The sequence below is a fragment of the Simochromis diagramma genome, unplaced genomic scaffold (assembly GCF_900408965.1).
Source record: "Simochromis diagramma unplaced genomic scaffold, fSimDia1.1 OVJJ01000816.1, whole genome shotgun sequence".
NCBI lineage: Eukaryota > Metazoa > Chordata > Actinopteri > Cichliformes > Cichlidae > Simochromis > Simochromis diagramma.
In genome coordinates this window covers 483,017-506,244 of record NW_024386908.1, presented here as the reverse complement: position 1 = coordinate 506,244, position 23,228 = coordinate 483,017, and the positions used below count along the sequence as shown (strand labels likewise).

The window sequence follows — 23,228 nt, the reverse complement described above, 5'->3', positions numbered from 1 at the left end:
GAAAGGCAGCGGTGGTGCTGGGTAACAGAGGTGCAAATGTCGTCAGAGACGGGGCAAGAAGACACCAACTGGGGAAGAAGGGTGAGGAGTTCAGCGTGGAAACATAAATATTTGATCAAGGCTAAACTGACAGGGAAACAAAGGGCACAGAAAGCAGTGCCAACAAGAATGTGTCTAACAAAGGGAACGCTGGCTTTAGACAACACTAAGCCAGTCTCTGTAGGAACAGACAGGAATATATGTAACGCATAATGAAGAAGGTTAAAGCATGCGATTCGTGCAATCTGTTCTTCGCCTTTACTTCTCTACTGTAACACGTCCGTGCACCTTTAAACTTGTGTAATAAAGATTAATTCAAATCATCGCTGAGCGACACATTCCTGTTTCACCAGTGATGCAATGGACTGTGGAAGTCATCCCAGTACAATGAACTCACCGTCATGTTCAAGAAACCAGTCCGGGATGATCCGAGCTTTGTGACATGCCACACCTGCAGACCTGTGGTCATAAAGGGACGGACGGTGCTCAGGTAGGCTGTGGTGTTTGGACAATGCTCATCTGATACTAAGGGGCACAAAGTGCGTTAAGACAATTTTGTGGATGTGGTCTGTAATAGTTCAGCAGCCCATTTAGCACCAACGATCACACCATGGTCAAAGTCACTTAAATCGCTTTTCTACACAAATCAATTTTATTTATACAGCCGTGCTTTATATTGTACAGTAGATCCTACAATAATACATACAGAGAAAAGCCCAACAATCATATGACCCCCTATGAGCAGCACTTTGGCGACAGTGGGAAGGAAAAACTCCCTTTTAACAGGAAGAAACCTCCAACAGAACCAGGCTCAGGGAGGGGCGGGGCCATCTGCTGCGATTGGTTGGGGAGCGAGAAGGAAGACAGGATGAAGACATGCTGTGGAAGAGAGACAGAGGTTAATAACAGATATGATTCAATGCAGAGAGGTCTGTTAACACATAGTGAGTGAAGAAGAAACACCCAGTGCGTCATGGGAATCCCCGGCAGCCTACGTCTATTGCAGCATAACTAAGGGAGGATTCAGGGTCACCTGGTCCAGCCCTAACTATATGCTTTAGCAAAAAGGAAAGTTTGAAGCCTAATCTTGAAAGTAGAGATAGTGTCTGTCTCCTGAATCCAAACTGGAAGCTGGTTCCACAGAAGAGGGGCCTGAAAACTGAAGGCTCTGCCTCCCATTCTACTTTTAAATACTCTAGGAACAACAAGTAGGCCTGCAGAGCGAGAGCGAAGTGCTCTAATAGGGTGATATGGTACTACAAGGTCATTAAGATAAGATGGGGCCTGATTATTTAAGACCTTGTATGTGAGGAGCAGGATTTTGAATTCTGGATTTAACAGGAAGCCAAAACAGCAGAAAGTTAGAGGCCATCCAGGTCTTTATATCTTTAAGACATTCCTGCAGTCTAACTCATTGGTGTGTGTTATATTTGTTTATTATGTAATATGTAGTAATATGTTTTGAAAAGCTGTAAAAATCCCTTGATGTTTAATAGCATGAGGGAGGCTAATTTTGTACTGTTAACGAGTAGCTGATGGGTTTATATTATTATTTTTATTATTAGTGACTCAAAGAGGGCACAGAGTATTTTTAGTTCACTGTTTTATCTTCAGCAAAAAAACAAGAACGTAGCTTCTGTGTATCTTTAAAGAGAATTTTTATTTGTTACAAAAATACACACGATCTCATTTATTTGAGGGTCCAAAGTAACGTAACACAGCAACATGTAACAAAGCGACACAATCGTTCTGATTAGTATTAGTTCTTTTTTGGAAAATAAATAAATGTAATAAAGGTGCAAAGTAAAAAAATAAGTCATGTTCCTGCGGTACAAGTAAACACCCAAACCTTCAGTCCATGACCTTGCAGGTTATATTTGAAAGATCTGGGCTGTTGTGTTGCAGCCCAGGAGGCCGATCTTCAAAGGATTTCGACATCTATTTTCAAATTACGACTCAAGGCTTGCCAAACACTTGTTCGGTATATTGGGCCTTTGAGGCACCTGTCATCATGCTCAAACTATTTTGGCTGATAAAAAGCATCAACAGAAAACATTTTAGCGTCCTGGGAGCGCACGCGTTCAGCGGCCAAGAACACAGAGTTTTTTCTTTCAGCTGTGTGTCGACGCCTGGCCCAGCGCCCAGCGGTGTCCTTTCAGTCCTGTTTTCTGACACCGTGAGACTGCAGGAATGCGATTTTCCTCTCAGAGCAGCCGGCGATCGCATATCTGTCAGTTTTTCACTCTTTTATTTTCCAATGCAGAAGTCTTTGAAGATGATGTCCAGGATCTCCTCTGCGCCGACCCGTCCAGTGATCCGGCCCAGGCTGGTGACAGCTAAACGGACACCTTCGGCTGCCAGAGCGAGGTCAGTGTCACGGTACCGCTGATACTGAGCCAGAGCCGCCGCGCACCGCTGCAGGTGGGCCCTGTGGCGAGCCTGTGTCAGGGTGGGGGCACCGAACAGAGGGTCGCCACACCTACAGAGGAAGTTAATCAGCAAATGTGAAGAGCCTCTGGAGGAGAACTACAAAGATAAAGATGCACTGGGAAGACTGCCTTAACAAATAAACAGTTAAGATTGATCCCTGCCATCAGTTCAGTTTGTACAGCCATCTCACACATCCTGCAAGAGGACATTCAAATGAGACTTGGCCTTCGCACTGGGGCAACAAAACAAAAAACTCAAACTCACAGAGTCTTGACTCTGCTGTGCAGCACTGTGAGGAAGTCCTTCAGTCCCTCGTTAGTCTGGCAGGAGATCAGACGGACAGCAGGGAGACCAGAGACACCCCTCAGCTCCGTGTCCAGCTTTTGTCTCTGCTTCTCAGGCAGCAGATCGGCCTTATTCAACACCAGGAGACACCTGTCTGCAGGACACGATGTGGTAAGTTAACTTGACTGATCCTCATTTGTCTCTGCCTGGGGTTACCTCATGCACACGTTTAAGACTCTAACTAACTAACTGCAGACAGCTACAGGCACCAAGGCTTTCTGTGAAAGTCAAACGTCTTTAAAATGCAGTCGGTGCATCAGTAGACAAACGCATGGCACGGTACCTGTGTCAGGCAGCACACTCCTCAGGTGCTCCCGCAGGAACGCCGCGGCTCGGTCTACCTCAGAGGGGAGATGAGCAGAGTCCACGACCACCAGCGTCAGATCTGCCTGCTCCACCCTGGAGAAACAGAGCAGCCTCCACTTTAGTCACAAACCCTCTGACACTCGACCTGTAATGATGGCGTGGCAGGTATTTCTCATCACCGTGTGCGTTTCCATGGCTGAATGTGTTCTGGTAACCACAACAAGGACAGTCGTGAGTATTTCAGACGTGGATCCTGAAATGTGTTTATTCGAGGCAACTTTTCCACAACAGCGTGAAAATCGTAAGATGCAGTCAGGACACTTTATGGGCGATAGCTGAGGTCAAAATGAAGGTGAAGGGCGAAAGTAGTTGTAGTCCAAACCAGGAGTACTGAGTAAAAGTAATCTGGGGCCTCTTGCTTCTTACTTTGACGATTTATGGTTCAGACCCCACCGATCTTTGACCATGACCTTCACATCTGTATCTTGCACTGTACACTGACGAACAAACACCGGCACTCAAAACTGCTTTTGTGGTGGTTTTTGTGCTACAGGTGGTTCCTCTAGGATAAAGTATAGCTCCTTTATGCTCTACAATCTATGGCAGTACTGTTGGGAAATACATCAAGCCCAAACACGTTTCCCACCACCTGTGCCCGCTCTTGGCTGCGCACCAAGATATCTCAGAGCAGAGACTGTTGTTCTGTTTCACAAACGAACTATAAGCTATAGCCCGGAAAAGCTGGCAGGGACATCCCATCACTCTAAATGGTATTCACGTGAAATACTGGTTCCTTGCATCCGTCTCACTGCGAGGTAGCAGCAGGAGTGGAGGCGGATGCTTGTACTTACCATGTCCTTCCTGTAGTGACCCAGGTCACGAGCCTTTCTCCTGCTCCCTGCAAAAGCAGTTTCCCACAGAACACAAACTGCCTGCCCTTCCTATAGAGCCACCAGGTCAGGCACATAACTTAAACAAGGAGTGAAGGGATGAGTCTGCATTTGCACTGGAAATGGCATTCCTCTGGACACACCTGGATTTATACCAGCAGTGACAGCAAAGCTGATACTGTGCTCATTTTGGGAGTCGGGAGGTGACGAATAAGAAAAATACAGCGTAGTACTGTGAAGGCTGACACATGTATGAGGTTCAGTATTCACTTTACTCTATACCAGTGAGTACAGCCTGCAAGTATGAGGGTCCTTCTTTCACTGCAGGCCCCTTCATGTCCCACTGACTCACATACTAGCCACCCATCCATCCACCCGTCCATCAGTCCCTCCACCCATCCATCAGTCCCTCCACCCGTCCATCTGTCCTTCCATCCATCCATCTTAACTTCATATTCAGTTTAGGACAGCAGGGGGACTGAAGCCCACCTTTGCCCATCACAGGGCTCAGCTGTCTTTATGTGGTGTAGAAACATACACTGTTTATGTAAAGTTAATGTGAAAGCTTTAAGGTTTTAGCCCTTTCATTAGCTCGCACACTGAACTGACATTGAAACCTTGTTCTACATCAGCTACCTGAAGCCATCTGCCCGACTAGTTTACACAAGTTTGATCTGGTCTAATATATTTAAAAACCCACTGTAGTCTAAATAAGCCTACTTCCTGCCGTCCTACCACCTCACCTCCCTAAAGAGGCACAAATGAGTCATAAGTAATACCGTTCAGGATGTGTCCTTCATTTTTGGTTTAAGTACGCTGTGGCGCAGCCTGTGCTTGAGACCTTGATAACCTTGATCTCTTCTATAATTTCAGGTTCGTTTCCAATATTTCTAAAACTAATATTAGGGAGAAAGTCTGTCTTTAAATCAAACACACTCAGTGTGCAGATGTTTTATTAACACTTGGCACTAACGACTCGGCTTTAGCTTCCGTTAACACTGTAGAGCCCAGCGCTATCTCGTTTGGCGGGCATGCATGCACTGCAACCAGCTTTAAGTTATAATTGTCAAACAGAAGATTTTCTGTGTGCCTCACCTGCTTCCTCGGGGCTCCTACCAGCCTCTACTCTTGACCTGTTTCTTTATTCTCTGTGCCGTTTGTATGTTTCCTCTGTTTGCTATTTATTCCTCATGTCTTTACTAGTTTACTATTTCTATGTGGAACTTCTAAACTTGTTTTAAAGCCTTCGCGGCTCCATCACGGCGGATACTGTTTTCTATTTTTGAGTCTGACTGCAGAGATGTATGTGTTGTCATGCTGAATGGCCTGATACTGTATGTTCATCTCTCCTACACACGAAGCTTCTCGACGGTACAACGAGGAAAGGGGACTCTTCGTTACGCAACCTCCTGAGAGTGTTTGCACTGTGTATTTATAACTAGCATCAATATAAACTCTGGGGTAGGACAGACATTACAGAAATGACTTATTTCTTCCTTCCTTTGTTTCCAGGGTCACTTCACATTGGTCTGCAGGCCAATATGTTCTGTTAAATCATACATAATGCAGTACTTTGCAATAAATACTCGCTTGCATTCCTGTCCTGTGCAAGTATTCGAACATCAGTCTTCATTTCTTTCTATTAACATGAAAGCAAAACAATGCAACAGAAGTCCAACTTTAAGAGGTTTCCATGCGCTACCTTTCCCGAGCGCGGCGGACGCCCTCTCTCTCCACCAGGTCCGAGCTGTCTCTGAGGCCAGCTGTGTCACTCAGGAGGACGGGGAACCCACCGAGGTCCAGAGCCGTCTCCACCACATCTCTGGTGGTGCCAGCAATGGGAGACACAATGGCTGCAGGTCTCTGACCTGGAATACAAAATGTTTTTAAATGTTAATGAATAAACTTGCCTGTCACAAAAAAACAAGCATTGTGTGCATTTCTCAAAGTAATAATTTGGTCATTTCATCACCTGCAATACAGCAGATCATTTATAACCAGAGAAATCTCCCGGGTCTAATAACGCTGACATATCTGTGCTTCTGGGTGTGAGCTCGAGCCACCGGAGCACGAATCAGAGCAGGAAGGACTTTATCTGACATCTGTCAAATACACCGATCGCTCTGATACGAAGACATCCGAGCTTCAAGACCGGAGAGCTTACATTAAAAGGTTCGACATTATGTCAGGAAACATGTCCTCATATTACAAAACACCAAACATATACATAATTAGAGAGAAGCGGCACATTTAAACTCTACAGAAGCGTATCTAACAAATGTGAAAATATTACTTTCATCTTAAATGTTTTTATTCTTTTAAGTGTTTATTCTACAGATTAGGGCTGCCACGATTACGTCGACTATCAAAATCGTCGACGACTGATTTAATAGTCGACGCGTCGTTTGAAGCTTTGTAAGATCACAAAAGACGCAGGAATAAGTAGCAGGATTTAAGAGTGTAATAACGGACTGAAACAGAAGATGGCAGCACTGCATGTACAAGGATGCCAGCTGCCGTTAAACCCTGAAGAAGAAGAAGAAGAAGCCGTGTCCCAGAATTCATAGCCCAGCTCAGTTTCCAACAATGGCGGCAGCTAGTTAGTTTTAATATTACTCTTATTATTCTTTCTGGGTCACAAAATAAACGTTTAACATATTTTCAGGCGAGAATGTAGCTGTGTAAACCTCAAATATCTGCTCAGTTTATCAAGACACCACATATTTTCAAAAGTGCTCCGACATTTTCGGAGACGTCTGTTACCCACTAGCTCGATAGCTAGCCGGGGGCTAGGTCACTAGAGCCGCGAGAACACCGGACTCCCGGCAAATCGTTTTCAAACCCACCGCCGTCTTTCGCTACTCAGGTTAAACATGATATATGAGTCACTTAGATAACTTAAAATGTTATTGTTTGGCTTTTTTCAGTATTTTATTTGTTCCTGAGTAAATCGGTTTGGCTGAGATTAAAGTTATAGTTTTTACACAGCTGAATAAACGTCAAGCAGACAGCTGATTATCAGAAGTGTGAGATGCTCAGAATTTACTCCGGTGTCCTGTTATATTTTAGATAGCAAGGAGTTTATTAAACTTCACCGAAACAATCTGCAAATTTCATTAAAATTTAATAAACTATCATCTTGTCTTTATTTTTAGTTAGCACAGACCTTACACACTTAAAGCTGTAAGCTAATGATAGTTATATAAGAGCAGATGCTGCTGGTGCAATAAGCTGTACGTTTTACATCCAATGGATGATGATCTGATTAGTCGACTAATCGCAAAAATAATCGCTGACTAGTCGACTATCAAAATAATCGTTTGTGGCAGCCCTACTACAGATTGACTCCACTGTCACCTGAAGCACCAGCACAAGCGTAAAACAGAGATAAAGGTTCCCGTCTTTCATACAAAAATCTGGGATGAAAAACAGAAGTTAAAAACTTTCACCTTTTGATTAGACGAAAGGTGAAAGTTTTGTCTCATCAAAAACTAGAACAAACTCTTTGACTTAAGCTGCAGCGTAAAGGTGTGAAAGCTCTCAGGTGCATTTATGTTTCCATCCAGACTCCTTTCATTATTATTCTTTCACATTTAGTGAAGAATATGAAGGATTGAACTGAAGGAACTGGGCACAAAGGTAAGTCACCAACTCTTTATCCAACCAAATATGAAACATGGTCACAATCTCCTCTTTGGTTCTGAATCAGGGCTGAGCATCGACTTCTATGTATAAAAACAAAGCTGACACTTCATCAGAGCTGTAACTTTGTGTGACTGAGGATAAAACACAGGCCTGGCTTTTTATAGCAGATGACCTTAAAAATATTCTGCAGTAAATCAAAAACTGAAGAAAACCATGAATCAACATGTGAACGTTACCTGATGCTGCTGAAGTGAAGCAAAGTTACAGAGGCAGAATTTTAAAAAGTTTACATTTCCTCTGGATTGAACAGCAGAAATGAGGCCGACAGCTCTGAACACAACAGCAGACTTGTGCGTAATAATCAGTGAATAATGCAGAAAGCAGAGATGTTGATGGTAAACTGGTCTCCGAGTACACTGAGAGAGAGCTGTGCAGGAAGTGAGACTTTTATCGTGGTGGAAACAAAACAGCCAAAGTCAGAGAGATTAATGACGTGAAGTTTTCATCTTCTTTTGCTGCTTCAGTCAGTTTTGGTCAGAGTGACGAAACCTGCAGCTTCAGAATCTGAGACGTCGACTTTCAGCCCCGACGGCGTGTCCGTGTTGTCGGGTGCATCCTTGTGTGGATCCGTGTAGCTGCCCTCATTTGCTGTTTTAAATTGTTTTGTGAGCTTTAACCTGAGATTCTGGCGTTTCTGGTAAAGTACATTTAATGAATCGATATCGCTTCATTCAAACTAAAAATGATTTGAATCAGGAAATCGATATTTAAACCCAGCCCAAGTCTGAATTATGGTTTTAAATATATCACCATGCTGATGTCACAGTGAAGCTGAACGTTGACTTCTGGATATAAAATGTAACCAAGCTGTCCACGTTTTCATTCACAAACATGTTCACTGTGGTCACAGTGACGCTGGGCCGTGATTGGCTCGTCTCTGACTCCACGTTGTTGTTTGCACCAAATGTGCTGCGATTCCCTAAAGTCGTTCCTGATGCTGCACTGGATGAACCGGATCGATCCATCAGAAACTTTTGCACTTTTCAAACAGATGCTAAAAACTTCTGATGAGAAGGAAAAACCAGGTTTCTTGTGCTTGATGGGACGCAGCACAGACTTCCTCTGACTTCTGAGATGACAGATATCTTTTTCCCTGATTCGCCATCAAAATATATATTAAAAATATTCTTTGTACATTATAATGTACAATTATTACATTATAATGATCCTTTGGCTGTATGTGAGGGTGTGTCCGACTCCGGCTCTCTTACAGAGTTTGTTAAGAAGGCTACTTTTTCCTGCATTCGTAGCTCCCGCGATCACCACCTGGACCCCGCTGCGAAGCCGCTCGCCCCGTCTCTCGTCCTTCAGGTGTCGCTCAATCTCCGCTTGCAGATCACTTACTGACACGTCCACTATGAGGGGATCAGCACAGACACAGACACAGAGGCGTTATAAAATACATTGCTGTCCTCTTTTTCCTTAAAACTCTTCGAACTCTTCGATGGACAAAGTACTTCACTCAAATTTTGGCCACTTTGAAGGTAAAAATGAACACAATGTCAGATAAATCTTTGCAGGTGGAAAAGCAAAGTATTTATACCACCTTTCCTATTTTTGAAAGTCTATTATTAAGTCTATTATTATTTTCCGCTCTGTGGCATGAGCCAACATTAGTCACCACCAAAACAAACACCCGTTCCCAGGCTTTGTGCTCAAATCTCAAAACATTTGAGACTTATGAAAGAATCTGGCAGTGCCAGACGACCGGCGACACTCACAGGGGAGGTCGCTCCCTCTCAGGTCTGCTGAGAGGATAGGAAACCCAGTCGGGCCGCTGACGGCACTCTTCCTGGGAGTAGGCTTGTTTTTGAAATGCCTCAACTGCCCTTCTGGCCGTCCTCTCAACACATCCTAAGAAAATGACCCTCGGAAAAATTGCCACTTAGAGCTCATAACAGGAAGAGCAGTCGGACTCCTCTCTCCCTTTAACCCCTTTAAACCCCAAAGCATGACTGCCCTGTTGCTGTTTCGCAAAGGTCAAAGTGCACAGGTACCTCGGTTCAAGACCCCGTCCTCAATGAGCTCATCCTCGCTGAAGTCTATGAAGGCCTCGACGTGGGCCAAACACTGTGAAGACACAGGGAGGGGAGGGGTGAAATCAGGGAGCTAAAGCTCAGCTCCTTCAACGACTTAAGCATAACATTTATTTTTACTGCAAAGCTTATTTACATGAAATGTGACACCAGGCCAGAAAAATACACGACAGAGAGCCGGAGACTCGTGAACAGCAGATCGCTGTGCCTGCAGTGATGCAGTGATGTCATTCAGAAACAAGCCTGTAAGTCACTGATATCACTCAGTGTTTGTCCTCTAAGTTCAGTTTGAAGGTAAAAGCAAGAAGAAGCTCTCTCCTTTTGAGCCGTCCAGTTATTCACGTCACTTATCTGCAGATATGAACATAAATCCCTTTTGCTGAGTCTTTCTGTAGGTTTGCTTCACTGCCAGGTTTAAGCTCAGGAATAGCTCTGTATAGAGAAAAGCTTCAGCATTTCCACCAAGATCAGTATCTTCACTGACACTGTGGAACATAAACACAATAGCGGTATAGCTCCAGAAAAACAGGAAGCATCAGATTCCCATAGTTCAATCAATTTATAAATGTGGGAAACCTATGGTTAAAAAAGCCGCATTGTTTAGTGTCAAATGCAGGTTTGACCTCCACCAACATGAACATATAGGATACTTTTTTATTAGCAATCTTCTCAGAAATGCGCGTCCAAAATAAAGCCGTGTTTTAAAAGCTTCTGGGAACCGAGCTCAGCAGCTGCCAACAAGCAAATTAAGAAGGTTTTCTCAGGGGAGAACACCTGGACCGGCTGGTCAGGTCTGGTGCCAAAGTATTGAAAGACCAACGTTTTATGCTTTTCAAAACAGGTCAGAGTACAAAAGGGCTTGGCCCACATCCAGCGAGTTCAAGTGTTCATCCGCGGTCAGCGACCTTCTCCTGTGAGCTGCCTCCGCAAAACGCCAACAAAAACCACGATCAGGTCAGGATTACACAAACGCACGGCAACACGTCAGCGTCCTTTAACTTTGGGCTCGACTCACAATGACTTCTTTATCATTTTGGACTGCATGCATCAACTCAACCACAAATGAACAACGTTGCTTTTTAAATCTTTAGAAATAATAAAGCAAAATAAGGCACCGAGCTACAGTATCGGAGCAAAAACGGTCTAACCTGGGATTTAAATTTGCGTTCATTTCTCCCAACCTGAGCTACACCTACTGATTTATGACACACAGGATACTTCACACAGATAAGAAGAACAATACCGCTGCACGTACCGTATCATGCTTTTATTCGACCGTGGTCATTTTCAGATAAACGTTAGCCATGCTTCAGACGTTCAGTAAACACTGCAGCAGGTTTTAACCACTTTTCTAAAACGACAGATGTGCCGCTTTGTCTGCTCACTAATATCACACTTTTCCTCAGGAAATAAAAATGTTAACACAGGTCTGATGCCACGAATGCTAAAAATTACAGTTTTCTCTGGAAAGTGAATCACATCACTGATCCGAGGAAACGCTGCCGTTACTCACTCGACCGCTGCTGACTCTCCCGTCTGAGCATTTTATCCGTATCTGTGAGAAATGTTCAATCATTTAAAAAGTTAAGACTTTAGAAACCTTCTGTTTAACTGTTACGCTGGCTGATTGGATTCATATGATTTTCTTTTAATTCCATGTCTGCGAGGTCAAACTGAACTGACTTTAATATTTTAAAAGTACTTTGTGTACATGTGCCCTGGAAAGACTATCACTTTGAATCCAAGCATTGAACAGAAACACACGGACTGCAGCAACTTGAAAACAGGAAGCCTCAGACTCCCATAGGTTGCTGCATCAACACTGCAGTCTTGGAGGTACAAAAATGCATTGTGTTGGTACGAAGCAAGTGAATCCCGACCTACAGCACAGTCCGGACAGGTTCTTTCCTGAGTTTCTTCTGGGAAAACTCCAGAAGTTCCCCTCGTTTCAGGTGCCAAGCTAACTCGGAATGAGTTAAAACAGATGCTTTCTGTTTGTGCAGAGACGCGAGGAGGAGAGACCGGGTGTCAAAGCTGCTGCGTCCAGTCCAGCTGAAGACCGGAGCAAGTTTAGGATTTTCTTGTAGGCGGCAGAATTCATGGTTTCAGCTCCAGACCATCACACGACCACCGCCAGGTTTGACTGAATCGCCGCGTCAGTTTTTCAATTCAATGCAATTCAGCTTTATTTATACAGTCGCCGCAACGTGCTTTATATTGTAAGGTAGACCCTACAATAATACACACAGAGGAAAACCCAACAACATCAGAGCAAGCACTTTGGCGACAGTGGGAAGGAAAAACTCCCTTTTAACAGGAAGAAACCTCCAGCAGAACCAGGCTCAGGGAGGGGCGGAGCCATCTGCTGTGATTGGCTGGGGCGACGTGGATGACCTCAAATACTCCAAAAAGTCCAGCTTTTGACTCATCAGGATATGTCCTCAATTCATTTTCCCACATGAGCCCTGCAGCTCTCTAGATGTTCTTCCTCCTGGATGAGTCGTCGATGTGAGTAATTTTGGTCGGCCGGTCACTCCTGGATTGTTCCCCGCAGCTGAAAGACGATGCTCTGCGACTCTTTCCAAGCTGACTGTGTTTCTCAGCAGTTTCTCTTTCAGATCTTTTATACTACTTCATTTTCTCTCGATTCAGCAGGTCCGGCAGGTGTAAATGAATTAAATATGTATGTGTGACACAGAAATAACTAAAACATCATGAAAACGGGCAAATACTTCTTCAAACCAGCTGCTTTTCTACCAGAGGACGTACCCGTTTCAGTCTGTCGCTCCAGTCCTGATACAGGCGTCCCAGTTCGCCTGACATCTGTCTAAGAGCCTGCCTCCTCTGGGCCTCTGTCTCTGCGTGGATCAGATCCCCAAGCCCCTCCACCTATGAATCACACACCATATGTCACATATATCCTTATACTGGAATGTTTAATGTGTACACATCCTTTCTGTCTCCTGTCATAACAAACGTTTCTCCCTATAAGTTTAAAATAAAGTGAAAAATTCAATAATTTCCAAATCATTAAAAGAGTATTTAAACACAACGTATCAAATGTTAAAAGTTAGAAATGTCATTGTTATTATTTTTTAACATAACACAACATAACTAATAATCTTTTGGATTTGATGAAGCCGACATCTTTCACAAACTGCAGGAGTTTTAGGGTATAAAATACTGGGAACACCCAGCGCTTGCCCTCAGCCTCCCAGCAGACATCCCTGTGCTAGCAACAGTTTCACAATCCTACATTGACCTGTTTTCAAGTTATCGCAGTCACTGGATTTTCAGGAAACTTGCCCTCTGACCTTTGACCTTTTGGTCGAAGACACTGAACTCGTCTGACCCCCCCCCCACTCAGCCCTTTATGGCTGAGGCGTATATAAATATATGTAATGCAGCCCATTGAATACGCAGATGTGGGTCTTCAGGCCTGTTCAGCACCCAGAGTCTGGCTGCTGGGATACGTGCAGAACCCATTTTGGCGCCCACGATTTCCAAAAAACATATCTGCAAACTTTAACGTGTCCCATCATCTTTTCCAACACCAATTTTAAAATGAATTGTGTTCACTGACAACAGTTTTCAGAAGTGGTGCGGGCTGTTTCATCAAGTGTTTTTCCCTTATTATGTCCATTAGGTGTTATCTACAGGAAAGTGCATCCTGCTGCTGTTTAGAGAGGGATGTCGCTGCCACAGCTTGGACACTGATGCCAAATTCCTTTCAGCACCAATAAAACTCATCTTATCTGAAAGTCCTGCGAGCGTTTGGCTCATCTGCTATTTTACTTTTCCTCTCAAAACAGTCCGTTAAAAACTTTATTAAATTGTTCGTACGTGTTATTCATATCCAGTGTCCTGTGTGAGGTTAATATATTGCTTTTTACGCTTCACAGAACATCCAAACAGACTTTTATTAATGCTTCAGGCTGTATATTAAAAAAACATCTACAGAGGCCCAGTTGTTGCATTAATGCGGGAATATCAGACAACTCAATGAAATAAAATCGCCAAAGGGCAAAATATGCAAAAGGAGAAGTTGTCCCTGTTTACATTTCATGCATATGAAATCCCCGAACAGCCGCTGTAATAACTCTAGATGCACAACAATGTGTTTTACACATTCCTCTCCACTCACCTCCGTTAAACCGAGTTTCCCTGCTTGAAAAGCTCTCCGCGTGAACTCCCCCGCTTCGGCCGGCCTCAAGCCAGGTACGCTTCCTGAAAAACACACGTAAACACAAATATGAAGAAATGTATGAGACGTGTGTGCACACAATGCACACACTGAGGACAAAACATAAGGTCAATGACTCACGCAGAGAGCAAAAACAGGCACAACTACAGGTTAAGTAGGTTCATTGTTTTCTCAGACACTTTGCAAATCTCATCAGGAGAGACAATAGTGAGTGCAAAACCAAACGTGGGTCACCGCCTCCTGATTACAGACATTTTAGCCGACTGATCTCACCGACACGCTCGGTGTTTTTGGTTTCCAAATGAAGGCAACAATTTTATGTGAATGAACCTTGAAAACAAAGGTAATGTAATATTAAATATTCCTCCCTGCTTAGAAAAAAAACACCTTACAGCACATAAACTCTCTGCTTTGTACAATGCTGCCCCCTGGGAGGTCAACAGGAGAACTGCAGTAAAAACATCAAGCACAGGAGGACTGTCACGCTTGCCACAGCGCATATTAAAAGTATCTCAGACGCGGCGATGCATGCGTCAGTTCTCTGTTTTAAGTCGCAGTGATGGATGGCCGCCTGACTCCAACAGATATCGTACTTACGGAGGCTTAGAGCTCAGGAAGCTACAAAGACTCAAACTTCAAAACGCTCTTCAAAGGGACGGCTGCATCTCAAGTCTGGATATGTTTGCTTGTCACATTGAATTATATCAAGTTTTTTAAAACATTATACTGAGAATCACATCTTACCAAGAGCCTGTAAGACAGCAGTAACGACAGCGGGACCTCCGTGGATATGGAACTCCACGCTATCTTCTCCGGAGAAACTACGAGGAGCTGATGAAACAAACAAAGGAATAACAACACTCTGTGCATCCTTTAGTTATTTAAATATGTAAAGAGAACTGAAGTGAATAACAGGCAGGACGTGAGATGCTAGAAAGATTTATTACTGGTTTTAGATCAAACACAGCAGCTATGGTTGTGGGTTAGTGAGAAATGACGTGGTTTTACCAAACTCTGTCATGTTGTTTAGAGAATGTGTCCCACCGTTAAAGCAGCCACCGCTCTATTTCCACCGTTTAGCCTCTACACGCTATTTCCAAACAATGCAGTGAAAAACCTTATTTCACGAGTGGAAAACATTCGAGGCAGATGCTCCACTTCTCAGGCGTAGACCTTCCACCAAAGTCAGTCCAAGCTCAGGTCGTGTTCAGAGAAATGAGGGAAAAAACTAAACAAAGAACTACGTCTCAGACTCAGTTAGCATGTTTGGTTTGCATGGCTGCATCTGCCAAACACAAACCTTCTGGAACAATGTGCTTTAGGCAGATGAGACCAACAGCATCTTAGCACAAATTCTTCAGCACAGTGATGTAGTGATGAAGGTTTGGGCTTGTTTTACAGCCTTGTGGCTTAATAAATAGCCACAAACATCAGTGAACTGAAGCACATTTGAAAAGAAGAGTGAGCCTATAATCCTCCACAACAATACTTCAAGCTATTGCTGCCAAATGGGGTTCTACCAGTTCCTGAATCATGGAGTGTAGTTAGTTTTTCACACACTGCTTCTGTATTTTGGCTTAGCATCCCAACCCCACCCTCTCCTCTTGTTGGTACCCAGGACTTAGAAGAAACTGCTGATCCTCTTTGAGGCCTTCCCCAAACCGCAGCATCAATCAAGATCTTTGCTCGCTCCATCCATCATCCTGTTTCAATAAGCACTGTTTAATCAGAACTAAGGTGTGGTCCCTGCCTGAGGAATAACGACACTGTGTAATACATCATAAGGCATTACTCATCTCAGGTTGTATTTACCTACTTTTATTGCCTGGCAAACACTACATCGTTTTTATATTGTGTGCTGATATGTAAAACAATAACACTGGCTGAGGGAATACTTCCTTTTATCATAATTAAGTACGAGTCTGTCTACATATCTGGGACATGCTGATAAACCTTTGGACATGGATGTAACTTATGTGCTTCTAAACAAAAACATATCCACATCCTCATATTTTCAGACAAAAACAGAGAAGAACAAAATGTTAGAACGGTCCAGTGGAACTGACCTGGAAACCACAGGACGAGCCCACGGTCCAGCACTTCTGTGGAGCGGGGGTCTGTGATGCTGCGTAACAGGGCGGTGCGTGGAGGGGGCAGACGCTGCGTGAACCCAGCCATACACCTCAGGGCTGTAGCTGAGGCGGGACCGCTGACACGTACCACTGCCACCCCGCACCTGCCGTGCCCGGACGACAGCGCAAAGATGGTGTCAGCATCAGCCAGTGCAGCTGGGGCTCCATCACAGGTAGAGGAGAGGAGCCTGTAGGGTGGAGCTCCATGGCTGGAAATAAGAAAATGACTGATTCATACTATACCATATTCTACATCTTGTTTTCAGTTATTATACCTCTATTATATTATTTAAACTCAAAATCAAAGTTATAAATGAGCACTTAAATAAACAACACTGCAAGTTAAGTTAGTGTAACAACAAGCATTAAACTTGAGTGGGTAAATAATGAAAAGTGCCCAAAGAAATCTATCTAACTATATTTTAATAGCACTATTTTGCTTCTGTGAATGCAGCCATAAAAATAAAGACATGAATTTGACATAGAGGCCGGGAAACAGAACGAACCTCATCCTGACTGTGTGCACAGCAGCTCTCCATATCCCACCACACACGGGCCGCAGCGGCAGCATGAGTATGAGACACCAAACGTTTCATTTATTTGCCGCTTCTCCTACAGACCGACACCCAACACATTATTTCCACTTTGCTTCTTTTCAGTTAACGTCGGAGTGTCTGTGAAGCTAATGTTAGCTGCCAAATCCGGACATTCACTCTTTGCGTCTTATCTTATGTTATATTAAAGTATAATTTACACACTCATCCCACTCGTGACTTTTCCTTCCCATCTTTCAGTCACATTTATGTAGCTCCTCCCACTCTTGATTTCGATTGGTTAGCGTTTCTCACAACGACAGCAGATTAAGCACTCCCGTTTGTTCGACGCTTGTCAATCTAGCTTAAGCCACGCCCATCGCACGCTGAAAATTCGGTCCGTGTGACTATTTCAAATATGATCGGTTCCGGGATCAAAGGTCTGATTTTCAGCCTTTTTTGTTGTTTTATATCACGTTAAACAAATACATCCATTTAAACATTAAAATATAAAATGTTGGTTATTTTGTGGAAGGAATCTGTTTGACAGTAATCTTTTGTCCCTCCACAAAAGTAGCTTTGCATGAAATAAAGCATGAAAATAACTCTTGTTGTCTTGTTTAACTTGAAATTGTGTTGTGATATTTACAAATCTTCCTCTAATATGAAGGGATTTTATGTGATTTAGGCCACAAAAAGGTTCATTAACACTGTCATTGGTGTACATCGATCATTGCTGCAAATTCCAATGTTTTACTTTTTGTGTATGTAGCTAATATCGTTCTTATTGCGGCTATAAACGTTTCACTTTTTATCACTACTGTTTTTTTTAAACTTATGTTTACATGAACTCAAATGATTAACTCAGTGATGCACCTGCTATCAAAGGATCTACTGTTTGTGTGATGTACGTGCCAACGTGTCTGTCACCTTTGTTTTGTGGTTAGTATATGGAAAAAGGAGGATGTAAAATTCAGTTCAGGACAGACCACAGTTTGTTTTACTGCCAATTTACTTACCAAATCATCAAAGACTGGGGGAAACATCTCTGGCACATTAAGCAGAATGCACATGTTAACCAGGAAACAAATCAGCAGTCAAGTTTTGTTTTTTTCAGCACAATGTGGAAGGTATCCCTTAGTGTGTGAGAATCAACAGCAGTGCAAACAGCATTCTTACAGCACTACTATTTTTAATTTATTTCAAATGATAAGTTTTACAGTATTTGTTTAGATTGTGTTCTGTCTATTAAAACTAACAGTGCTTTGATCTGTGGTTCTTCATAGACTACATAAATGCGTGCATGTAACAGAATATAAACAGAGACTGTGTGCATCAGTGTGTGTGTGTGTGTGTGTGTGTGTGCGCGCCCCACTGCAGCGTCTTGCAGCTGTCATCCCAGAGAGTGGTGAGTAAGCAGAATTTGTGCTCACAGATGAGATGCTTCTGAGCCATACGAGGGGGCGGGCTGCCAGCCTGCCTCTGTAGCCGCACAGTGAACCACGGCCTCCAGGAGGGACGACCAAGATGATAGATTGTGTACACGGTGAAGAGGCATGGCCCAAGGCCTGGGAGCAATCTTTAACCTGGGATCTAAATAATTTATAGACTGCTCAGTGTGTGCACAGAGCATGACAGCTGCCACCTCACAGCTGCTGAATACAGTCCAAACAGAGACAGTTACCTCTCAGCCCCGATTATGATTCCAGGTTATGAAATGATCTTTGTCTATAACGATAGCTGTGTTCACCTTCCTTGCACACACAAGCACTCCTAACATATGCTTTAGCAACTCCCCCACAGGTTGAAAAGGGGCAGACACAATAATTTAAGACAAAGCACATATTTTACCTGCAGATGATAAACTTGCTCTGCTGTAACAACATTTATTTTGAGGGCCGTGTGTCTCTTTAGGGTGGAGGACTGCTCTTTGCTCTCTTTTCAAGACAGTGTGACCATGTAAACTGGCCTTAGCGATACAGTGATGGAATGACCAAGCTTATTAAGCAGCAAAGCAAACATTACACAGCTCCACGCCGTGTTTACTGTAGAGTGTTTGACTGAGAAGCGATATTACCGGTAGCCACACCCAAGCGTCACTAAAAATTTAATCCATGAAGATATTTTTTGCACAGCTTCTTCAGTTTTCCCATCATAGTCAAAGAAGAGTGATAGTCTATGAAAGGATTATCAAAGGCGTGCACATTAAGAGCACCAGATCATCTGATTGGGCATCTTGCCTGTGAAGTAATGTCATCACTGTGAAAACCATGCATTTTGAATGAGTTTTCCTTTAATGTAGCCATTTGGATTCTATTTTTGGCCTCGATCTGCAGCCTGCGAGGTGATAAAAATACACTTCTCTCAGAGATGGAGGAACCGCTACTACATGCATGCATAAAATGATCCTAACAGACAGATTTTTTTTAATTCCTACAGCATGCGTGGTGCGGGTTTGTTACATTTAACAGTTTTGGTAATGTAATCTGAGACAACAATCAGTCAGCGACCGTGAAGGTGCATGTGTGTCACACAGCCCCCTCCATCCACCCCTCCCTGCCTCTCTTTGTCCCTCCTCCTGTAGTGGTTGGAGGAGCGCTCTCCATCTAACCGCGCATCCTGCTCCAGAGTACCACCAGGATGATCCGCCGCTGCGCCAACGCCGACAACCTTCACTTCACTTTCATTCTCATTTAACCCCCACTCTGACCCCCACGCTACACCCATGCTTTGCCTTCCTCTTGAGATGCGACACCGCTGCACGATTTCCCGGAGAATACCTTTATCCTCAGTCGCTCCTCGCTGATAGAGAGCATGCCCGACACGGGGACGGCAGCGGCGGGCGCTGCTGCAGCCGGGGCGGCCGCCGGTGGCGCGACCACCTCCGGGGACGGCCCCGAGAGTTCCCGGCACCGACACCGAGCGCCGCAAGGAGACGCAGAGAGGCCGGATCCAGGCTCGGCTCCGCCACAGACCTCCTCCGGCGTGCTGGGTGAGTGAGAGGAGGCGGAGGGGAAGGACAGGTGAACGCGACGCTGTTGGAAAACGAGACAAGAGGCGCACTGCCGTCGCGCACCTCGCGGTGGCACGGTTCTTTTGTCTCCACGAGGGCGTCCCAAAATCAACACCTGGTCAGGCAGCAGGCCTGTAAACGATGGCTCTGACTGGCATTTCGTGCTGTTTCCAAAATTCACTGCTGTGATAATAGGTGTTCAGGAAAAATGGCCACTTTGGCACATCCGAGTTATGACCTTCTGGTCGGTTATTGTCTGTTTAGCCCATTAGCCTGCCTCCTGATATGAGCCCATTTGTTCCCTCTGGGCAGCTGTTGTTGTCCATACTATCCTCACACGCAGCTCACGGGCCTTGATTGGATGATAGTTAGCCTATTTTTATTGAAGGGGGTTCTCTCTTGTCAGTCATCTCCTCTGGTTTAAGGTTGTTTACCTTCGAGATCACTTTCCTCGGGATTTCCGAACTATTGCAGGTGGACTGCACTATTGCACACCGCGTCGTGCACCTCAGTGTCAGTTTCCATGCTATTGGACAGACTCGAGAACAGGTGCATGTTTAATCTGCTTTGAGCTCGCAGTGTTTGCCTTTTCTCGGTTCACACCTCCTCACATTTCATTGTATTTTGGTCTCCGGTGCTGTTCTTGTATTGGAGGCTGCAAGAAAAAAGTACATCATAAAATCGACTTTTCCCTCCTTCTTCTTTACAAAGGATAATCAGAACCAGCCTGCTTCATGTTAATACTCCGTGCCTGTGACAGTGGATTTGAACAGCCCATATCTTAGTTGTCTCTTTGCAAGATTTGCAAGTCAGGCTATTTTTGGATCAGACCACAATATTAGCTGGGACAGGGAGCCTCAGCTGCCAAGGCAGGATTGTTTTCCTGCATGCGGGGTGCAGAGACAGCCTCTGTGCCTCCTGAGTGCTGCTGCAGAGTGATGCAGTGGAGCAGTGGGCTGTCAGCAGATGAGACCTTCTTTCCACTCTTGGTCGAGGTAACCTGAGCAGGCAGCTGCCGAATGGAAGAGCAACCTGTCATTCAGTTGAGAGGGTGGCACCCAGTGGTCCTTGAATGGGTTACAGGCTGTTGGAGGGCCAGTGAAATGGAGATGAGTTCAACTTTACGGTGGCTCGACTAGCTAGAGGCAGCGCCGGGGCAAAGAGAAGAAACTAGGGCTTTAAAGCTGGCTAGACACACATGTGTAGGACAAATCTAAATAGTATCAAGTATGCAGAGCTGTGCAGAAAGCATTGGATGCTTGATCAGACGTCTAACACTGTGTTTTTAATCTTCAGGTCAGATCAGAGGAATCCCAGTTTTATTCAGATGTTGGCTTTGTTTGACTCGATATGTTTATTAAGTTTAATGAAAGAAGAGATGAGTTTATAGAAAGTCCCCGTGCTTCCCACAGTGCAGGGACAGTAACTTAACAGCAGACATAATAGCCCAATGCTTCCAAAGGTTTCTGTGACATGAACTAGGCTGTGAGATGTTTATTGTTCCCATCTGTGCTCGAGAATATTATGTGTAGAAATAAACATCAACATGCGTGGCAGGTGGTGAGGTGGTTAGCACGGTTGCCTCACAGTAAGGAGGTGCTGGGTTTGAATCCAGGTTTGTCCTGTTTTGTTTGCACATTCTGTCAGCGTGGGTTCAGCCTGGTGAATCTCAGGACGCGAGCGAGCGATTGGTGACCTGTCAGCGAGCTCGCATAGCCTGAATTAAATAAGCATAAGATCATAAATGGATGGTTAAACTTCAAAACCATCTACAGTGTGGGAATCTACATGAAAACAGATGCTTTTGTGTAATAGTTTCGCCCAGCATTACAGAAACACGCATGTAGAGATGCAAATAGTGGGAAAGGATTTTCAGCACATCTGGCTCTACTATTACACCTGCAGTCGTTCGGTGAATCAAGACTGTTTCACCGATAGCAGCGATGATGAAATGATGCAGTGACGTTTCCATGAAGCAGTTCTTAAAGGGGTAGTTCACCACGAAATCCAGGGTTTTTCCTCTGAGCTGTGCTGCTGTTTATCGACACTGTTTCTGCTGTGAGCTCCCAGTGTTGGAGTTATCAGAGATGTCTGCTTTCCCTTAAATATGATGGAGCTATCTTCGAGAATGTGAACTGTACCGCTGTGCAGAAGCAAGGGTGCTTTCAACCGTGAGGAGGGGCTCGCGCTCATGGCAGTGTGACACGATGTAAACATTAATGCTGCTGCCCTAAGCTGAGCTTAAATTTCAGCTTGCTGCCAGCTTCCATCAGCTGTTAGGTGAGAGAAACTCGTTCCTACGTGAAGGTTTGTGTATTTTCTTTGAGTAACTGGTTCAGGATTTCTGAAAAGAGACACTGCTGCAGAGTTTTATGTATTTTTCTGCAGATTTGCAATTTTGTTCTCCTATTTTTATATAAAAGTTGAAATAACTATAAGATTTTGGAGTGACCTGCCTCATTTACTTATAATAAATACTTGTTAATTATATACACAAAGGGAAAAGCCTTGAGGCCAATAGCTCAGGGGTGTCCAACTGTCCTGCAGGTTTTAGATGTGTCCTTGATCCAACACAGCTGATTTAAATTACCTCCTCAACATGTCTTGAAGTTCTCCAGAGGCCTGGTACTGAACTAATCATGTGATTCAGGTGTGCTGACCCAGGGTGAGATCTAAACCCTGCAGGGACACCGGCCCTCGAGGCCTGGAGTTCGACACCCCTGCAGTAGCCACTGTGTTTTTAGGGAACCAGCTACATTTTTTGTCCTAACGTTCTCCTTTAGTTTGGTGCATAAACAACATGCATGCTTACGAAACTCATAATCACTCACATCTGTCACAAACTACAAAATCAAAACAACAACCCGCTGTCAGTAGTTACTGCAGCAGTAACTCCTTCCTGTGTCTGTTCTCCTGCATGGGTTACGAAAAAGAGGCTCTGGGACTTCAGTGGGATTACTACGATATCACATAACGCCCTCGCACGTGTCAGTGTCAGTCAGCGAGCAAAGCACAAGGGCAGGGTGACTTCTTCGTGCAGCCGGGGTCTTGGTTGTGCTCTGGAACCGAAAGGCTCGGGTGCTCGATTGTCTCCGTGCCTCCACCGTATTTTGCTAATCTCTCCCACCGCAGCAGACTGGAATGACTTTGATCCTCGCAGCCATCCTCCTTTGTAGCCTCAAAACTCAAAAGCCCGCGTCTCAAGGATTAATTAGACACCCAACGTTAACGCCTCAGCAATTAGTTTGTGTTCCCTCTGAGGCCAGTGTTGATAAGATTTGTTATGGAAATTAGGCCATGCAATTTGTGGTTTAGGATTAAGGACACGTATGTGCTGAGGTTATTCCTGCACTGATAACGGTTCACTTTTTTCACAGTGCTGTTAAAAGCTTCTTTTGACCCAAAACACCAGTTAGTGGATTGTAGATGTGGATGTTCTTCATAAATTAGCCCAAAACTTGGGAATAAAAATGTAACTTTGTGATCACTGTGTGATCCTTTGATGTAAACTCTATATACATTTGACAATAAGTTCACAGGTGATAGTCCGAAACCATCCTTGGACCCCTGCTTCTTTCTGCAACTCGAGTCTGAT

At 44.3% G+C, this 23,228-nt stretch overlaps 2 protein-coding genes across 4 annotated transcripts in view; one reads left to right on the top strand and one right to left on the bottom strand.

Moving 5' to 3' along the window:
- Positions 1 to 1,680: 1,680 nt before the first annotated feature.
- On the bottom strand, positions 1,681 to 19,120 carry gtpbp3 (GTP binding protein 3, mitochondrial). Of its 2 annotated transcripts, XM_040034935.1 has the most exons (11): positions 16,594 to 19,120; positions 16,022 to 16,296; positions 14,700 to 14,786; positions 13,896 to 13,978; positions 12,521 to 12,640; positions 9,713 to 9,785; positions 8,927 to 9,070; positions 5,713 to 5,878; positions 3,098 to 3,213; positions 2,734 to 2,908; positions 1,681 to 2,518 (listed from the first exon to the last, which is right to left on the bottom strand). In XM_040034935.1, the coding sequence occupies exons 1-11, from the start codon at positions 16,656 to 16,658 to the stop codon at positions 2,287 to 2,289; spliced, it is 1,536 nt and encodes a 511-aa protein (XP_039890869.1). In that variant the 5' UTR covers positions 16,659 to 19,120; the 3' UTR covers positions 1,681 to 2,286. The 2 variants fall into 2 exon arrangements, with proteins under 2 accessions (XP_039890869.1, XP_039890870.1); XM_040034936.1 differs by lacking the exon at positions 8,927 to 9,070.
- Positions 19,121 to 19,239: 119 nt separating this feature from the next.
- ano8b (anoctamin 8b) overlaps positions 19,240 to 23,228 on the top strand; it is a 36,113-nt gene continuing 32,124 nt past the window's right edge. Inside the window, exon 1 of one of the 2 annotated variants that reach the window (XM_040034932.1) lies at positions 19,240 to 19,612. In XM_040034932.1, the coding sequence (XP_039890866.1) occupies positions 19,435 to 19,612 (178 nt within the window). In that variant the 5' untranslated portion in view covers positions 19,240 to 19,434. The remainder of the gene's footprint in view (positions 19,613 to 23,228) is intronic. The other variant, XM_040034934.1, reaches the window with a different exon arrangement.

What these genes read in the sequence shown, in the direction of transcription:
- gtpbp3 (XM_040034935.1), bottom strand. Translation starts at nt 16,658, where the DNA reads ATGCTGCCGCTGCGGCCCGTGTGTGGTGGGATATGGAGAGCTGCTGTG. An exon ending in GTCCGCCGCGCTCGGGAAAG is followed by an intron (nt 3,214 to 5,712) that starts GTAGCGCATGGA and finishes CTGTTTCTCCAG; the next exon opens with GGTGGAGCAGGCAGATCTGA. An exon ending in GAGTGTGCTGCCTGACACAG is followed by an intron (nt 2,909 to 3,097) that starts GTACCGTGCCAT and finishes CGTGTCCTGCAG; the next exon opens with ACAGGTGTCTCCTGGTGTTG.